At 42.4% G+C, this 19,975-nt stretch overlaps 1 protein-coding gene across 7 annotated transcripts in view; it reads right to left on the reverse strand.

The window, feature by feature from the left end:
* Ltbp1 (latent transforming growth factor beta binding protein 1) overlaps positions 1-19,975 on the reverse strand; it is a 390,073-nt gene that overhangs the window by 39,964 nt on the left and 330,134 nt on the right. For 4 of the 7 annotated variants that reach the window (XM_057775307.1, XM_057775298.1, XM_057775281.1 and 1 more), the window contains 2 exons: positions 5,820-5,945; positions 1,838-1,981 (listed from right to left, as the gene is read on the reverse strand). In XM_057775307.1, the coding sequence (XP_057631290.1) occupies positions 1,838-1,981; positions 5,820-5,945 (270 nt within the window). The remainder of the gene's footprint in view (positions 1-1,837; positions 1,982-5,819; positions 5,946-19,975) is intronic. The other 3 variants (XM_057775289.1, XM_057775322.1, XM_057775315.1) reach the window with 1 other exon arrangement.

The following is a 19,975-nucleotide window of genomic DNA, read 5'->3' on the forward strand; positions in this document are numbered from 1 at the left end:
GTTGAGATGACCACATTTACATAGCTAAGAAGAGGTGAGTGGGCTAGACTCTGGCTTTCCCACCTAAAACATTACAGATAATTTTAGAGAAAATCTCTAAAATTTCCAGAAAGACCTATGATCATCTCTTCATATATTCTTGCCCTCTCCCTCTATAGAGCACCATCATTGGAATGCCTTATTTTTAAATTTAACATTGTACCATATGCATTTATTTGCTTTTAGCTTGACTACCAACCTTCATAGAGATGGATAATGCTGTACTATTATGATGAGCTATGTTAATACATCTCAAATAAAAATGTGGGTAAGGCATCACTCTGGAAATGGAACCAAGGACAGAGAAGAAAAGGGCGGTGTGGTTATTTAAGGCCTGCCAGAGTTTCATTTTGGTTTTTGGTACTGAAGGTACAACTAAGTAAATGCCTTTGCCATGTAGGTGTCATGGGGGTGGTTACTGGAACAAACAGCAACCCTCTCTCAGTGATAACCTGCCACCTTCCCTTCAAATGACATGTTTAAATTAGTGTCCAATTAATTCTGTACCCCTTCCCTTTCCCCATTTGATGATTGAGAAAAATGTATGAATAAAAATACCGGCACACGTCACTCCCCATGACTTACAAAAAGTAGTTATTTTACACAGAACAATTGTCTCCTATACATGACAGTGAACTCTCTAATGGGAGGATGGATAACATTGAGATTTAACCAGAAAGTAAAATAGCCTAAGTGTCATTTTATTTGGCTCACAAGGGACTGCTTGATCTTTTGCTTTATAAGAAACACAACAAAACAAACAAAAAATAAAAAACCTCACACAGAACTAAAGGAGTGACCTACAATCTGAAAGGTGACTAATTTATGTGGAAGGCTGTCAGCTCTCATTTCAATTTATTCAGTGACAACATGGCCTAAATCAAATTTTAAACAAATGTAAACATAGCAACTCTCCAGGCCAACTGCTGGAAAAAGCCTCAAGGGTTCCATGTGGAACTCTATGTAGACCCTATGCGGCCCGTTCTGCTGCTTTTCATTTAGTGAAGTGACAAAGCAAGTCTCCCCAAGGGCCAAGCAAGGAGGCTGATGTAACTCGGTGAGACGAAGCCATGTTAAACACTAGCTGATGGCATTCTAGCTTTTAGGCAATGCTCGGCAAATGTCCTCAGCATTCCGAATCCTTTACCTGTGGTGTTGCAGGGTTGGAAAGAACACCAGAGGCCACTTAACCCTAACCACCATCACCTGCATCCTCATTTTGCTGATACGGCATAGAGAGAGCATGGAAGCTACCTGTGCTGGCTAGTTTTATGTCAGTTTGACACAAACTGAAGTCGTCTGTGAGGAAGGAACCTCAATTATGAAAATGCCTCCAGAGGAGTGGCCAACTGTAGGCAAGTCTGTAGAGCATTTTTTTAATTTAGTGATTGATGGGAGGAAGGCCTGACCCGTTGTGGGTGGGACCACCCCTGGGCTGGTGGTTCTGGGCTCCACTAGAAATCAGGCTGAGCAAGCCATAAAGAGCAAGCCAATAAGCAGCACTCCTCTCTGGTCTCTGCATCAGCTTCTGTCTCCAGGCTCCTGCCCTGTCTGAGTTCCTGTCCTGACTTCCCACACTGATGGACTGCTACCTGGAAGTGTAAGCTGAAACAAATCCCTTCCTCCCCAAGTTGCTTTGGTCATGGGGCCTCATCACAGTGCTTGTAACTCTCTAACTAGGACACTTCTAGAGGCAGAATTATGTCAGGACATATCTGTCTTACTCACGTCCTAAGCCTGGGTCAGTCCTTTCTCGAGAGACACCCTCCAACCCCTGCATGGTGCCCCCACGACTTACCTTCAGTGACCCGGGAACGGCACTGCCCAGTCATGGGACTATATTCTTGGCTCTCGTCCGCACATACACACAGGAAGGACCCTTCCACGTTTTCACAGAAAGCTTCCCCGCATACACCACTGAGCAGCTCACATTCGTTCACATCTGGAAAAAAGGACACAGACCACATAAGACGTGCGGGTCTCTCCTGACAGCTCTACCAGCTGAGCTACAGCCAGCAGTGGCTGCTGGAAATGAGCTGATCTCCAGGGAGCCCTTGAATTCGTCCTTCCCGGGAAAGGACCCCTGCAGGCAGAGGTGGACAACTTAGCCTGGATGAAAGGATGGTGCAAACACGTGGACCATGTTCTCAACTCCAATTCTAGTTTTAAGGAACAGCCTAGGATCTCACTGGGAGTGTATCCAGCACTGTCTTCCTCCCTTGTCAGCATATGAACAAACAAAGGACCCAGAATTCTACTCCTGGATCATCATTCAAGGGAAAACCAGAAGCATCGGCACTTGGGTGATCTAAACTTAGATTTAAGATGTAAGCTTTTAAAACATACTTACATGTTGGAAAATACATTTCAGCCTAAATTAGCAATAAAACTTAGGCTCACTGGGCACAAATGAATATTTGTCAGGGAACATTCATCTAGTCGGCATAACTAGTGATCAAGTTCACTGTCTTTTCTTAGTCTTTCGATGTCCCCAGTGTAACCTCTACCTTGATCAATGTTTCCTTTGTATATGTAAATCCAAATAATTAAAGCAAAGTCAAAAGATTTGCTTAACGTGAATCTGAAATTCATAGGCCCCAAACAAAGCCTCTTTATTCATCTTACTTTGTCCAATAGTACCATTTACCTTTCTGTTCCTCAAAAGTTTTACTGGTGACTTCCTCAGTCGGGAAAGCATCCACCCAACTCTGAAATGCTCCCCTCTTTTCTGCATTAACAATATACATATCAGCTTTCATAATCATACCCTGAAAATCTTTATAAATTTAAAAACGTGAGCAATTAGCCAATTCACCCAGGAGTGGGGAAAACATCTTGTTTTTCCTTGTATACTGAGTTTGCTTTGCTTTGTGTTGTTTTTGGACAGGTTTGTGAATCTTGAAGTTTCAGACATCTACCTAACTTTTCCACTTCACTTGTCCATAGACAGATATAAACCCAATAACCTGGGTTTCACTTCTAAAGCAACGTGGAATTGAAGTCTTTAGTCAACATGGTCATACTTTGATCAGAAAAGTTGACTTTAGAAATTAGCTGGTTCATGTTTGCTAATTTTAGGTATGTAATATCAAATGAGATTCTACTTTCCAGTGCATACCAGCAACATGGCTATCGCAAGCTCTCCCTCCAGGCCGCATTCATTTGATCAAGAGGTATGTCTTAGCTTACTCATGCACATCCCACAAGTGAAGGTATGACCTTGAGTCAGGCCGGCCCAGCTCTGCCTTTATAGAAGTTACCTCAGTCAGAGAAATCAGTAAGGAAATCTCACAGGCTTCAGGGAATGCTGGTAATTAAAGGAAAAGACCTCCGAAGAAGTGTGTAGTACTTACTGATTCTTCCATAAAGGGGTGTGTTGGAGAAATGTCATTTGAACCCAGATTTGAATGATGAACAGATAATGGGGGATGGGAACAGGCCCAAGTAAGAGGAAACAGCACAGTCAGAGACAGGATAAATGATTTCATCTCTGAAAGGCTATGTAATGTTCTTTGAGGAGAAGCACATTCAGTAAGTATTCTGTCAACATCTCTTTTTAAAAAAATTATCATTATTATTTTATGTGTATGGATGTTTTGTTTGCATGTATGTCTGTGCACCATGTACATGACTGGTGCCCTCAGAGGCCAGAAGCGGGTGTTAAATATCTAGAGTTAACCAATGGTTGTGAACCACCATGTGTGTGCTGGAATTGAGCCCATGTCTTGCATAAGAGCAGCCAATGCATTTAACTAGTCCCTAGTTAATATCTCTTAAACAATGATTTAGAAAACCAAGAAAATGATATTTATTGAGCTTATCAAAACAACAGCCAACATCCATTCTGTAAGGGGGGCGGTGTTCTAGGTGCCAGACTGGAAAATCAATATGATTCAGGCATACATATTTGACCCTTCAGAATGAATGGTAAGCAGGGGCTTTGGAGCTCTGTGGAGTCAGCAACTGATACTCCAATATGAAGAAGCAAACAGCACATACAGAGCACTTGCAGTAGGTCAAATGTTATGCCCAGGGGAGATTAACTACCATGGAAGGAGCAAGTGATGGGCAGCAAGTGACCAGTGGTGTGGCCAACCACAAGCAGCCTAATGTCATGGGCACAGGAACGCTGAGGAAGTGTGGAGCTAGGAAAGTAAGACTCACATCAAGGCCTGTGAGTCAAAATGTAAATAAACTCCACTATTATTTTACTGGTACTGGGGACTGGGCATACACATTTCTCTTATATTTTAGGTACGTGTTCCACTGCTAAACAATATTTCTTTGTTAAATTTTGATTTTAAAACATGGTCTTGTTGTTACTGAAGCTGGCCTTCAATTTACTTGAAATCCTCGGGCTTCATCCTCCAGAACAGCTGGGAAGACAGGCCTGCACTACTGGCCTATCTACATCCATCTAAGATAGTCTCATAGGACGCTCTTAGCTGTATTGTTGAGCAATTATACTTCCGTGTAGTTCTTTAACAGTGATGTGTAGTTTTTGATTCAGCATTGTTTATGTGAATTTATGAAAACTACATGGCTGCTTCCTGACTATTTTTCTGTAATTAGGGATTAATAGACTTTCCATCATGAATAACAGAAAATCAGTTATAGTTCAAGCTTCTGAACAGGCTTTGCCATCCAGGTTGGATCTGGATGGTAAGTGAACTAGTGCTTGACTGGCAAATGCCAGAGCAAGTTAGTCATTGCTTTTGCCTTAAAGGGCACCTGCCTTGTGGCAAACACAGCTCTTCTCTCTATTCAGAAGAATAAAGAAAAAGTTGTATAATGTATTTTTGGCAGAGGCCACTCTTTCGTTTCCAGGCTGCCCAGACCCAAAATAATCACACAGAAACTGTATTATTAAAACACTATTTGCCCTATTAGTTTACACTTATTGGCTAGCTTTTATATCTTAAATTAACCCATTTCTATTCATCTGTGTATCGCCACATGGTTCTGGCCTACCGATAAGGTTCCATCTGGCGTCTGGTGTCTGTCTCCTGTGGCAGCTACATGGCTTCTCTCTGACTCTGCCACTTTCTCTATATATCTTTTCTAGTCTGGCTATGTTCTGCTCTGCTATAGGCCCAAAGCAGCTTCTTTATTAACCAGTGGTATTCACGGCATAACTGAGGGGAAGCCCATATCAATGTGTGAAGCTGGAGATTCTGTAACTTCCTCCTCCCCCCTTTCCCTATGAAACTGCTTTAACAGAAAGTATGCTTTATAACAAGTTTTCACAAATCACAGCTGACCGGAATCTGAAATGTGAGTTCTCCTCTATGAGTCTGTATTGGACTACATTCTGGGACATCTTATGGCGTGGGAGCTTTCCCAGCCCTGTCCGTCCACAGCAGTTGCACAGTCGGAAGCATTTTGTGCTGGTATCATTCCCGGAAACGGAAGCTTGTGCCAGTACTTTCCTTAAACGTGCTGCTTAATGAGGTGCGTGTCAAAGACAGGCAAGCTGTGCCCCACGACAGACTTCATTACCTGGGGACAGGAGACTACAGATTTACACTCGGCTAGATTTAAACAGCTGTCCTTTAAAATGGCCCCAAATAACTCACACTTCTCTCTTGATGTACCTGTCCCCTTCAGAGGCCACAACACATACAGTTTTCACAGTCTCAAATCCTATGATTAAAAAAAATCAAACCACAGTGAAAAGTTTCCTGCTTGAATTCGCCTCTTTGTGATGATGTGCATTTCTGTTGGAAAAGATACATGGAACACGATGAGGGGAGGAAACAGAACGAAAACTGAAAACTCACCCACACACCCTTGCCCATCCTGTGGGGCTTGAAAGCCCTGATAACAGAGGCAGCGGAAAGAGCCAGCTGTGTTGTCACAGAACCCATGGCTGTCACACACAGTGTTGTTTACACATTCATCAATATCTGCAAAAGAGACATGGGACATCAGACAGGAAATAAACTCAGACCGACAAACACCAGGCATGGAATGGATAAGGAAAGGCGCTCTGTTATATCAACAGGAAAATCATGTCCACACAAAAAGAACTTTAAAAACATCGTACATGTTAATAAAATGTTTTGATGAAAATGGGTTAGTAGCTAAACTACTGGGGTCTATGAGAAAACTTTGACTTGTCCTCAGGAAATATTTTCTCGTTGAAATGACTGCCACAATTAGCCATGGTCAGTATTTCCTAAATGTTTTGGAGTCTTTATTTCCAGAGACAGCTTTATTTTCCTACAGGGGAAAGTGCTGTCGCCTCTAGGAACTTCTTTCTTTTTGGATGCTATATCATCATTATGCAAAAGAATGGGCCTCCTGCTAACAATGCCAAGTATGTATATCATGCTCTTGGTTCATATCCACCCTCCCATGACCCTTTCTCAAGTACCCTTGTCTATCTCCAGTTATTCTTCTACTTAAAAATATATAGATTCTGCCTACGGGAGAAAATATGTGGCTTTTTTCCCTGAATCTGGCTTATTTTAGGTACCACGACAATCTCCAGCTCCACCTATTTATGAAAATAACATAATTTCTCTTTTTATTGCTGAACAAAGCTCTGTTATGTATATACACTATATTTTCTGCCATTCATTTGCTGATGGACATCCATGACTTGGTTGCATGACTTGGCCATTGTGACTAGTGCTGCAATAAACATGGATGCCCAAATATGTCATGTGTTGACCTAGGGCCCTCTGGGTATACAAGGAGTCATTATATCTGGGTCATATAGTTCTATTTTTGTGGAACCTCCACATGGATTTCCACAGCAGTTGGACTAGCTTATAGTCTCACTGGCAGTGTAGAAAGAATCTTTATCCTTCACCCTTTGTATCCTTCCTGTTATTTGGTATTTGTTTTCTTGACCATGCATGGCCTTTCTGACTTGGGAACATGGAATCTCAATACAGTTTTTGAAAAGATGCTTCTTTACTTTCACATGTATTAGAGTTTCTGCCTGTGTGTATGTATGTGTACCATGTCGATGCAGTGCCTATGCAGGCTAGAAGACGACATCAAGTTCCCTGAACCTGTAGTTGCATGTGGTTGTGAGCCACCATGTGGATGCTGGGAATCAAACTTGGATCTTCTGAAAGAGCAGCCTGTGCTCTTAACAACTGAACCATCTCTCCAGCCCCCTCAATGCAGTTTTCATGGCCACTTTGGGGAGATACAGCAAATGCTAACGATAGCTCTAACTGTGGAGTTGTAGGAGGGAGAAAACAGTGGTTTACATAGCCCTGTAGATAGCTATGATTGAGGGAGAATCTGATGAGTCAGCCCGCCCTGTTACTCATGGGAAAACCTATGTGTCACTAGGTTACAGTTACTTACAATCCCAAATGCCAGTTACCCCACAGAATTATCTACATCACAATAATTAACATGTTCCTATAAATGTCATATTTACCAGACTTCTAGCTAGAGTTCCTCTTTATCTTTCTAGGGACCATCTCCACGGTCCTTCCCTACCCACTTTTTCGTTAGTTACCATGCACGCTTCCAGCTAACAAGCTTTCTGCTCTTTCTACCTCAGAACACAACAGTCCCCCAAATACAGGGTTTTGGAGAAACAATTAAGAAATATACATGAAAAAGAATTTATTTTCATGGTAAATTAGCCTATCAGGTACAAATAACAAAGGAAATATGAGAAGTTAAGCACCACATACCAGGATTTAGTTTTGGAGGAGTTGACATTAGTAAGAGTGACCATTTCAGTTCTAAAGCTCGTAAAATTAAGTTGTAAGATGCATGATAGAAGACAAAGAAGATTTACCCAACGAATTTTCTTATTTCCTTTCCAAATTGTCAGACACTGATATTATCAAGAATAAAGTCAGACTATCTTATATTTTGATTGAAACATGTAAGTTATTAAATCAAAGTTTCCTTTCTTTTTCTCAATTTTATGAAAGCCGTCCCTTCCACTTTCAAAGCTGGGTCCTTCCCATCCCAACTGGTCTGTGCTCACACTGGTCCACCTCTGCTTCCTTCTCCAGCATCTTCAATTACTCTCCTCCCTGCTCCTCCCCTCACTGCCTTTGAAGTGTTAACATAGTTTGGAAAAGCTTTCTCTTGATCTCACCTCCATCTGCTACTTTTCTCTGGCATGAATACAAAATGTTTTGTTAGCATTGTCTACACTCCCCGCCTTATTTCCTGACGCATCCACTCTTCTGCATATGTGAGCAATTAGTTTCCAAACCCAAGGATGCCCACTTCCTCTATAGAAACTAGCATTGTATTTGCAAATAACCTACACATATCCACACATCCTCTCATATACTTAAAGTTAATTTTTTAGATTTATTTACTTTTATGTGCATGGGTATTTTGCCTACATGGATGTATGTGCACCACAAGTGGGCCTGGTGGCCATAGATGCCAGAAGAAGGTATTGGTTCCCCTTGAGAATGGAGTTACCAGTGGTTATGAGTCACCACTAAGACGTTAGGAATCAAACCCGGATCATTTGCAGAGCAAAAACTCTCAACCAGTGTGTCATCCCTCTACCCCACCCCACCCCCATTTTTTTTTTTTTCCGAGACAGGGTTTCTCCGTAGCTTTTGGTTCCTGTCCTGGAACTAGCTCTTGTAGACCAGGCTGGCCTCGAACTCACAGAGATCCACCTGCCTCTGCCTTCCAAGTGCTGGGATTAAAGGCATGTGCCACCACCGCCCGGCCACCCCCATATTTTTAAGACCTCTTTTTTTTTAGTGTTGTAATAGATTCCCGGACCTCATGAAGGTCAGCCAGGTACTCCACCAATGAGCTACCATCCCCAGCTCATCCCACAGACTCCCTGTGACACCCAATGTATTGTACATTCTATACAAACAGTTGTTGTACTGTATTGTTTAAGGACTAAAAACAAGAGGATGGTCTGAATGCGTGCTCAGCTCAGATGGGACTTTTTCAAGTATTTTGGGATCTACTGTTAGCTGAACTTGAGAGCACAGAACTCAAGGACACATTTTACCAGTGTACAGAAATAATGGCAAAGGTACGCACAACATTATCAGTGTGTTCCAACAATTGCTATGAAGATTAAAGAAGCATCCACAAAGCACTGACCCGGGAACATAAGATGTCAGAAGGACCCGATGCATGTCAACCATCACCATCATTATCATGCTTCCTCCCCAGGGACCTACAATCTCCTGAACTTTGTCCCTCTGAAACACAGATGCTGCAAAGAGGCACCCCTTATACCCGAAGCCCAGGTCAGCCCCCATTGCCCTCTAAGTCTGGGGAACACCCACACCTTGGACACTATTTCCAGGTTCTGCATTATTCTTTTTCTACCTTCCATGTAGGTGGATGTCTGCCAGAGCTCAGAATTCCCAAGATCTACTGCTTGCTAGGTTTCCCGTCTACCCTCCTAGATGCTAAGCTCCAACGACCAGAGTCCTTGGGGTCAAAGGTTTCATCTTCACCCACAATCCTTCCCCGAAGTACACTTCTTATTCTTATCTATTTTTATTCGATTTTCTGCCATAATCTTGATCAAGCTTACAATTGAATTTAAAAAGAGACCTTAAAGGCTCTTCCTGATAATGGGTGAGCATTTTCTCTCATTCCATTCTTCCTTTCCATCTGAACTTGAATAGAAAGCCCAGTACAAAGATTCCACATCTAAATCTTTCTCATGGCATCTACGGCAGCACATTGGTTGGACTGATCTGAACTCCCAAAAAGCCGAGATTACAGCTGGTGTACTGTCCTCATAGTGTCTACTGTAGCACATTGGTTGGACTCATCTGAACTCCCCACATCTGAGATTACAGCTGGTTTACTGATTGCAACCTTGAGGAGGAACTCTTTCCTGACACGGACTCTCTTAACACTGGCCACCGCTAACTCTGGACTTCCTGAAGTGGGCATCTGTCAAAGAGATTATGTTGTTCTTCGCACCGCAGGCTTTTGGGGGTTGCAAGTTCAGCAAGTCTCCCGTTACCATTTACATGCTGATGGATTCTCAGTCTCTCTCAGTGCTCGAGTTCCGTCCTGTTGAAACATTTATCTAAGACCAAATAGACACGTCAGAGACAAATGAACTTGCTATCAGTGCTCTCCTCACAGCAGCTCCGTGTCTCCTATGCACCCTTCATCAGCAATCCCACCCAGACACTCAAGCCAGAAATCTTAATGCCATCTCTCCCCTTCCGAAACTCCCTTCGCAGCCCTACCCTATCTCTTATCCTTCTAGATACTCCTTACATTCCAGCTGGCTTCCCCTTCTCCAGTCTTGCCCCTCCCTCTAACCCTGCAGCTCTTAACATTCCTAATGCTGCTATCCTTGAATAGAGTTTCTCATAAAACTATTTCATTGCTGCTCCATGACTGTAATGCTGCTACTGTTTTGAATCATAATGTAAATTTTTTTTGAGGTAGAAGTTTGCCAAAGGGGTTGTGACCCAAAGGTTGAGAACCACTGTAATCCACACTCTGTCTAACTGCTGCTGCCTGTGTGCTCTTTGCAAAATGCAAGCCCATCCATGCCCTTCTACTGCTCAAAATGTTCACCCTCTCTCCTTGACTGGATCACAAGGCTTCCGTCATCTGACTCCCGGCTACATGTGTGCTCGCAGTTCCCAAACAGCCTTCTCAACTGAACTCCAGCCCCATGGGCGATGGTAGGAATGGAAGTACCATTTGTGGTATGTGGCCATTTACAAACTCACCGTAGTGGCTGCAATGTTGGGAATGAAGACCCTTCATGCTATCAGGGTGTTACTGCATGAATCATATTGTTTGTCCTGACTTAGAGGAGATTTCAGCTTTATCTAGCTTGGCCTCCTTACTTTAAGATTCAGAAAACTGAGGCAGGGAGAGGGAAGTGATTTCTGTCAAGTGACAAAAACAGTAAGTGGTAGAGATGGCAAAAGACTGGTCCTTGTTGAGGATCGCCTTCTAAATTTGTCCTGAAGATTCTGTTCAGCATGCGGGCTTGCCTCTTACAGGGATGTCTATAAAACGGGACTCCTGGGCAATGGGTGAACCACACTCTGAGGCTAACAAAAGTGTAACGGAGCATGTTCACTATTAAGATGCATATCAGGCCACACTGTCTGCCACTCACTTGCATTGCTTGCTTACTTGTAGTTTAGAAGGACCTCCTGTCCTTAAACAGGTCTTAACACAAGAAGCACCATCATACTGAAACCTAGAAACCAGGGCACCGTAGGTTCCGAAGATGTTTATTGGAGAGACTTCTGGAAAAGCACATACCAGGCTCCAGTGGTGTGCTGGTCTCAGGAAGACCCAAGCTGATAGCTAGAATGGATGTCCTTCCATCTTTTCACTGAGGAAAATGACCTACTATTTCATCTGAGATCTTCCTGATCACCTGCAATTGATATATTTGGGGCCAGGAATTTAAGGAAACAATCACATAAACGGGCCTTGTGTTAGAAGGGGCATAGGGCTTCTGTGCAGGAGAATCTCAGGCCTCACACTCTTTCTTGAAAGAAGTAGAGGTTGACCAGAAGACAGGAAACCCAGCCAAGAAGTGGAACTGAAAGACGTTAGCAGAATTTCTGCCCAAAGGAATTTTAAAATGGCATGGCTGCTGGCCCAAGGGAGATTAAGGTATTTCTCAGAGCATAGAGGAAAGCCAGCAGTGAGCAGGAGATGAGCAGAGCCCTGAAGAAAAAAATAAAATTTAGCCAATAGGAAATTAAAAACTGGATTTGGAGAGCACCCAGACAATACAATAGGATATTGTAGAACCTTTCTAAAAAGGTCCACTGAGGTCTGGCAATGTCCACGGGTCTGGAGAATATGGTCCTTATGTGTTATGGATAATAATTTAGTTCTGGGAAATGGGCGAGCCAGAAAAACAGCAAAACCAATGTCTTTGTATAGTCTGACTTCCATGCCAATAGAAGAACCAGAGAGAAGGGCAGGAGAAAAAAAATGTGGGGGAATTGATGGTCACAGATCTATTTGAAGCAGCCTAAGACATGCTATAAGAAATGACAGAGGCCAGAACTTCTAGAAAACAAGGCTCGCCAATGAGAGGCCTTCCTTTAACCAATCCCTCCCCCCCACCTTAGGAAACACAGCCCACGGAGATTTACTCAAGTGGTTACTTTAAAATGCAGGGACTAGACTCCTGCTTGATTTCTGAAAGCAGCTTTTGGGTCCAGAGAAGCTGAGCCAACTCAACTCTGATATATGTCAGTCATGGCAGACTATACCAATTCCTCACTTACAGTTACAGACATCAAAAACCAACCTCACAGTCACAAACAGAATCCTGATTATCTAATCCAGTGGTTCTCAACCTTCCTAGTGCTGTGACCCTTTAATACAGTTCCTTCCATTATGCTGCCCCCCAAGCATAAAATCACTTTCATTGCTACTTTATAACTATAATTTGGCTACTGGTATAAATCATAATGTAAATATCTGTGTTTTCCTGCTGGTCTTAGGCGAGCTCTATAAAAAGGGGTTGCATCCCACAGGTTGAAAACCTTTGATCTAACGTGAAAAGGAGGAAGGGTTCTCCGACCCTCTCTTGCCATATCTAATACCATGTCCCCCTGGTTTTATCTCTTGCTTCTATCTCCGTTCTCTTCTCTGGGCTCCAACCTTGACGGAGGTTTCACCGTCTCACAGCTGGCTGACTGCAATGGCCTCCTAACTTGGTTTTGTGCTTTTTGACCCTCAGGAGGAACACAGATTTATTACTCATAATAATGAAATGATTAAACTTCTAGAAATATTCAGTCAAGTAAGTTTCTGCTTCAACATTGTTCTGGTTTGAATATGTGTCCCCCACCGAAGATGTGTGTGTCAAACTCTTCACCCCAACCCATGGTGCTGCTTAGGAGGGACTAGTAACTTAAGAAGACAGGCCTACCTGGAGAAAATGAGTCACAAAGATGGTCCTTGGAAGTGTTTTGCCTAGGCCTACTTTTGGTTTCTTTCTCTCTGCTTCCTGTCTACCACAAGGTAAAAATCTCTTCTACCCCGTGCTCCTGACTCCATTTTCCTAGGACCAACAAAAGGGCAACTGTATTATATCCTCTTATTGATATAACAAAATATCTGACATTATTGTTTTAAAGGAAGTAAAATTATTTTTTTATTTTTAATTATTTTTTAAAAACAATCTTTCCTTATTTTACATACTAATCCCAGTTTCTACTCCTTCTCCTCCTCCCACTCCAACTCCATCCACTCCTCAGAGAGGGTAAGGTCACAGCCACAAGAAAGAATATGACCACATAGACCACGCAGGAAACAGCTTAAATGACAGCCAGCACCCTGCTTACTGTGTTTTCACACAATATACATGTAGCATGAAAATTAACAAGCTGATACATATAATAAAATTAATGTTTGTAAACAGCACTGTTGAATAAAGGAAGCAACTGATGAGTATATATTATGGAATTCCATTGGCAGGCTGTTGAAAGCCAGGCAAATTAACTACAATGAGAGAGTAAGAATGACTACTAGTTAGGTAGGACTCTGGGGGATGGAGGTCCATGATCATTTAACATCACTGGGAGGTTTGGAGGAAGGTTTGCAGGACAGTTCCTAAGTATGCTGAGCCTGTAAAAGCTAAGCTGTGCCTTTACAAAAAACATGCTTTTAAAACTATCTTTTAAAAAATTTTACTGGTGTATATGAGTCTGTGAGAGTATATGCCATGTACATGCAGGTACCCACAGAGGCCAGAAGGGGGCATCAGATTTCCTGAAGCGGAGTGACAGGCATTTGTGAGCTGCCTGACATGGGTGCTGGGAACTGATCTTGGATTCTTGGAAACAGTAGAAGGCATTCTTAACAGCTGGGCCATCTCTCAAGTCCCAATTCTATACTTTTAAGTATGAATTTAAAATAGGCTTTATAAAAAGCTAATTTATATTGCTACATTTGCAGGCTAGAGACACTGGAGTTCAAAGGGTCTTTCATGTCTCCATTTCCCAAAAGTACAGTATTGGGGCACACACACAGTATTCGACCATGGAGCGATTCTACCATAGTAGTCTTGATCATTACTTCCTGCTCATTCCTAAGCCTTTTTTTAAACTGCAAAATGGAGGCAAGCTATTTTTTACTTATTTAAAAGAAAGCAACCCAGAAAAAGACTACATATGTGACACACTATATCTTAGTGATTTAACTGTATTTTAGTAAGACCTACTACAAGTCATGGGGAAGAATATGAGTCTTGTGTCAACTGTGTCTAGTTCTTATTAAAAGTGATGGAGCAATATCATGGAAGGGTTTTACCAGTGTCTTGGTGAATATAGTTACATACTTAGAACAGACTGAAGCTGTAATACTATAGGATGTGGGAGTTAGACACAGACACATTGACTGCCTGAGACTGTGATGCCATAGGATGTGGGAGTTGGACACATTGGTTGTCCAAGGCTGTGCATGTTTCTAGGTTGTTCATTCAGAGATGCTGAAGCTGAGTCAGCACCAGCTTCTCTGGGAGTTGCCTGCTCGGCCCAGAGTGGCTTCCAGTCCTGGGCCCTTCCCTACTCTGTATACCTTCTCAGACATTCAAAAGTAAATACTGCTAGAAAATGCTCATTTATACAGAGGTAAAATATGTGTGAGGTTTTAACTTTGTGGGTTTTTAAAAAATACCCCAAGGAGCCCTAAATTTTAAGTGTTTAAATATTCCCCCATTTTCATCCCCAGAAGACTAAAGACAAAGAAATAAGATAAATAACAGAAGGTTCTTTCTATGTCACTCAAAGAAGGTCAGGAATGGACAGTCTCATGAACGAAATCTTACAAGGCTCACTTAAAAAAAAAGAAAAATCCACAAAAGCACACATCACGTCAGGATTACATTTCAAACCAAACTGACAAGCTCATTCCATGAACGACCAAGAGAGTGGAGGAAGCTGTCTGACCCTAATGGCTTTTCTCATTGAGGGAGCTTGAAGAGCTCGAGCTCAGTTTCTGGAAAGGTCATTTGTGTCATTAAATAGCTTGGAACGCACGCACTTTGTGCTTGGCAAGGACTTCCTGCAGGAGACCAGAGCTACAGAGCAGCGCTAGAGGCACAGCCCAGGGAGACATGGCTTGATCAGCTATCTGTTTCCAACAAAACCTTGATAGTTCACATAGAGATTCAGAACTGAGTATCTAGGACAATGAAGAAAAATTAAGGACACAAAAATTAAGGATGTTTTTCATGAAACAAGCCATGTTTTTGTTTTTATCTAGTTAGAGACAGCCTCTGGCTTTTCTGGAACTTGTGGTGATTCTCCTGCCTCAGCCTTCAGAGTGTTGGGATTACAGGTATGTAAACTCTCCCACCAACTGATTTTCTTCTCAGAAAAGCAAAACAAACAAACAAACTATATAAAAAAAAAACCCCATAAAGTACACTGCCTATATCTCTTCAGAGAAATAAGAAAGTACATTTCTGGATGTGAAAGCACATTTGCCATTTTCTTCCTATTTCTTTGCACCAAGGCTAAGATGCTAGCATATGAAACTAGAAAAGTGACTGAAAGCGGGGAAGTCTATGAGAATTGTTAAGGAAAAGAAATATTTCTAAAATCTAAAAGCACAGCACAAGAAGCCTTTGATATAAGACCACTTTTCTACCCTGAAGGCGCTCATGAAGAACAATTATGGAAAATGGAGTACATAGGTCCCACTGTAAATTACATTCGTGCTGTTCAGGGAAAGTTCTCTCCAGGAGGCCAGGAAACACCCTGTGCTTCAAATGTACGCAACTGGATAGGTTTCTTTTCCGCATCTCTCAAGAGACAAAACACACGGAATATGCATGTGTGTTTTTAAGGTGTCATAAGTTTTATAAATGCAGTATTGCTTTGTCTTAACACATTTATTAGTAAACATTTACATCACCCATGTATTAATTAAAGATTTACACTTTGATACTAGCTTGCTTTGAGAGCATAGAGGTCTTATTCTAAATTCCAAGCCACACCGTACACTGTGTTTTGCTACACCAGTTCTTAGGCTAAGCGGCCAGTGTGGACTGGGAGAAAGCCCTTAGCATGGGCCAAACATATCAAACCCCAGATTCATCTTTTTGACACATAGGCCCCAGAGGCAACATAAAATCAGCCAAAGAATTTTCATTTTTTTCCTCACTATTCTAATTTTTCTCTTTCTATATTCCAATAGAAAGCCAAGAAAGATCAATTATAAAACCACAGAAAATAGACAGTATACCTCTAGAAATACTAGGCCCAGTGCTTCAGGCAAGAAAGCATCAATGCTGGCCAGAACTTCCATAACAATTAAGACACCAAAACAATTGAAATGTCAAGCTTTTGGTGGGTGAATGAAAAAGTTGAGTTGACTGTGTGACATTCTTAGGGAAACACAGAAGGTGATGAATTAAGGAAAATCATAAAAAATTAATTACTATGCTATATTATGCATGACTTTATTTTTGGATTTAAAAATAGAGCTAGTAAGCCATCAACACATAGACCTAGACCTGGAGCTACCAAATAATTCCATCCACAACATATAATCTGTGTGATATATATTCTGTAAGCACTGATAATGCAAAAGAACATGTTTTAAATATCCCTACTTCTAGGTAACAAAGGAAACATGTGAGAGCAACTGCAGTGCCCGTGTAAGAAGGGCTAAGATAGCAATAACAACACAGTTACGGAGTAAGCTCTGGGGGCCAGATTCTAGTCTGCGCTGGTAGTGCCAACACATACCCAACTCACATGGGTCGCAGGGGAAATGAGGTAGTGCTGCTTTAATGACTTACCAGGCCACACAGCTGAGAAGGAGCTGGAGGTCAGGTTCCCATACTCAGATCCCACAACCCCACTGTCAACTGCTCTGTGCCTGACCATGACTTGGGACATGCTTTACAAGATAAAGGAGACTTTGCGAGCATGCACAACATGCTTGGCTCAGGGTAACCTTGTTACAAAGGTTTCCCAATGTGGCATGGATCAAAGACAACACTCCCCCCACCACTCATTCACCAGGTACCTATTATGCCCTAAGTAATCCCAGTGGCATCCAAAGGGCAGGGAGGGCAAAACTGAAATGGTCCCTGCCTCCCTGGCCTGAGAGTCTTGCAATGGCTGTGATGATAGCAACACAGGCACAGAGGAGGGGGACAGAGTGGCACTGGAGAAGAAAAAGCAGAAACAGGAATTCACGTTCGCTAAGGCGTAAGAAAGTCTGAGGAAATGGTCGAACGTGCTCTGGGGATGTGCAGCATTTGGATAAAGGCCCCGGAAGGAGAGCTGAGGACCTCTGCACTACCTATTAACACAATAAATGTCCTCATCGTTGCATCCAAAAGCATATCAATTAATACCTCAGCCACCCACAGGCTTGTTGTAGAGGTGACGTGAGAAGAAAGGCATGAGGACTTGAAGTAGTGCCCGATCCGTGGGAGCTCCCCGCATGGCAGCTCACAACTGTGAATGTTGTTTTACCAGCCATCATGGGCCCATTTCCTGCCCACTTGCATGGGGAGTCCAAGATGTCTGTCCGAGTAACTGCTTCTAACATGACAGGCGGAGCAGTGCAATTTAGATCTGAAGTGTGAAAATACGGAAGCACCTCGTAAGAGCTTCCAATGACCTACAAAGACCCCTCAATGTAGATTATACCAGAAGAATGGTCAAAACGCTTAGCTCAGGCCAGGTACCAAGGGTGCGTGAGGCCATCCATACAAGGTATGTGTTGTGTGTTCCCATTTGCTGACTTTGCTTTCTGATAATCTCATGTCTGTTATTGGGTTGCAAGCAAAGAGTGGATGACTTTGCCTATCTCTGGGCTTTTAAAGGCCAATAGGTGGTGAAGAGGCTGAGAAAGAGTTCCAAAAACTTCTGCTTCTATTAGGAGCACGCATCACATGGGAAAAATCTGGATCCAAGACCCGAATGCAGCTTATTCCATCAAAATTTTCTCCACTCTCTCTAATGACTTAAAATCCATTTTCATGCCCTTGCTGAAGTGTGTTCACAGGCAGAGTGAATACGAACAGTAGCCCTCACAAATGGAGTCCATGACTTTTACTTGGAATAACATGTGAGCTTTCCCCCTTTTTTTCTACATGTGGTAGACAATACATGCCCTTGTTAAACCCCCCCTCTTTTTTTTTTCATCCAGCAAAGGTAAGAAACACTTAAATTGCTTTTCCTTAGTAGACCTTTTGGTTTCAGACCTGCGAATGACTAAAAAAATAAACCCGAAATTCTTCCGCCCAAGCAGCAGGATGTAATCCATTTTGGGTCGGGGTACTTTAACATCATTCTTGGCTAAATCGTTTTCAGAAATATTTCTCTTTAATGATGGATATGAAGTTCAGTCTTCGGTCCACAAAACTACTGATGTCTTGGTGTTCTGTGGGCTTTGTACTTTCATGCTATACTGGGCATGGCGAATGTACCTCAAGGTCAAACACACAGCAAACTTGCTTCCAGCTCATTATTTTCTGGAGTGGAGTTGCCCAGTGGTGACAATATTAGCCACAAGTCCGAAGTCACCTTGTGTCATTTGCATGGCTGCCACTACTATCAACACGCTTCCAGAAGCCAGCTGTCTGTGATGGGTGAACTTCCACATATTCTTTTTCTGAATGAGCATGTAAGCAAGGAATGACTTGAAGTCAGCACCCAAGAAGGGTCTTTATAGTTCTCTAACAGTAGGATTTAATTTTGTGGAGGCTGAGGAGAAAATTCCAGACCTCTGAGTTCCAGCTAGATGTTATAAGAGGTCCCCGCTCTGTCTTGCAGATCTCAGTTCTCAATCAGTATCACAATTGTCATGAAGACTGGGACAAGTCATTCATCACACATTCAGTCCCAAGAATGAGAAGTGAAATAATACTATCGTCATTATCAGTGGGGGTGGGAACACAGCAGTAGAACACAGAATTAAAACAAAAGCCTTTTATCTTTTCTTTCCAATAGGAAAAAAAGTAATGCCAGACGTGCATCCGATTATGAAAGCAGAACTTGCTTCCAAGAGTAATCGTAGATTCCCAGTGAGGTTGTATCCTTTCCATAGATCCCTGCTCCCCTCTCATTGCCCCCAGCCTTCCTCACTCCCAGTACACCAGAGGGGTGAACTGGCTGTCACCATAGAGTCTGCACTGAGATCTCTCAGCCAGAGCTCACACTTTACATGGGGACTTACCCTCATGTCATGTTGATTTGGTTTTTATTCTTCACGCTGGGGATAGGGCAGAGGCCTTCTGCTCATCATTTTGAACCTTTGGCTATTGGATGGAGGTTCTCTGTCACTTGGGAGTCAGAGAACAGTTTAAACTAAGAGGCATTTAATGTGGATTTTAAATTTAAACACAAAGTAAATTTTTTTCATTTACCTAGTTACAGAAGCAGAACAGTCAATTCTGCCACCCTCATTACCGTCACACCAGCTTCCTTTCTTGCTCTAGATCTCGTGGTTCCCTAATCCCAACTCTACATATTGCTTTTATTCACAGGCTTTATCATTTACACTATTACTTTATTGTCTCAAAGAAATGGAGGTCTGTTTTGGGTGGTGGTCAGTGTAGTTGCTCCAGTACTTAGGATTGTCATTTGCCTATAGTAGGCATTCCTGAATGTTGAGTACTAGGAAGATAGCCCTGTGGTAGAAAACTTACTTAGCGTGTGTGCGGCGCTAAGTTTCAATGCTAGCGATGAAATAGATAAAAACAAACACACTGCTTGCCAAATGGATGAATGAAAATGCTTATGGACCGTGGGACTTTAGGAAGGGCTTGTTGCACATAGCAACAGAAGAGAGAAGAAGAGACCCAGATAGCATGGCTGACCAGTAGAGGAAAACAATGAAGAAAGGATCCCTACATTCTGCAAATCACCAGTGTTTTGTAATTTTGTTGGCTCCTTTGGATTCTTGTGAAACCAGTGTGGCCATTCTATCATGTGAGTCAGCTTCAAAGACATGTGATGTTCCCAGTGCCACTGGATTA

This window comes from Chionomys nivalis, chromosome 1 (assembly GCF_950005125.1).
Source record: "Chionomys nivalis chromosome 1, mChiNiv1.1, whole genome shotgun sequence".
In the NCBI taxonomy this organism is placed as follows: domain Eukaryota; kingdom Metazoa; phylum Chordata; class Mammalia; order Rodentia; family Cricetidae; genus Chionomys; species Chionomys nivalis.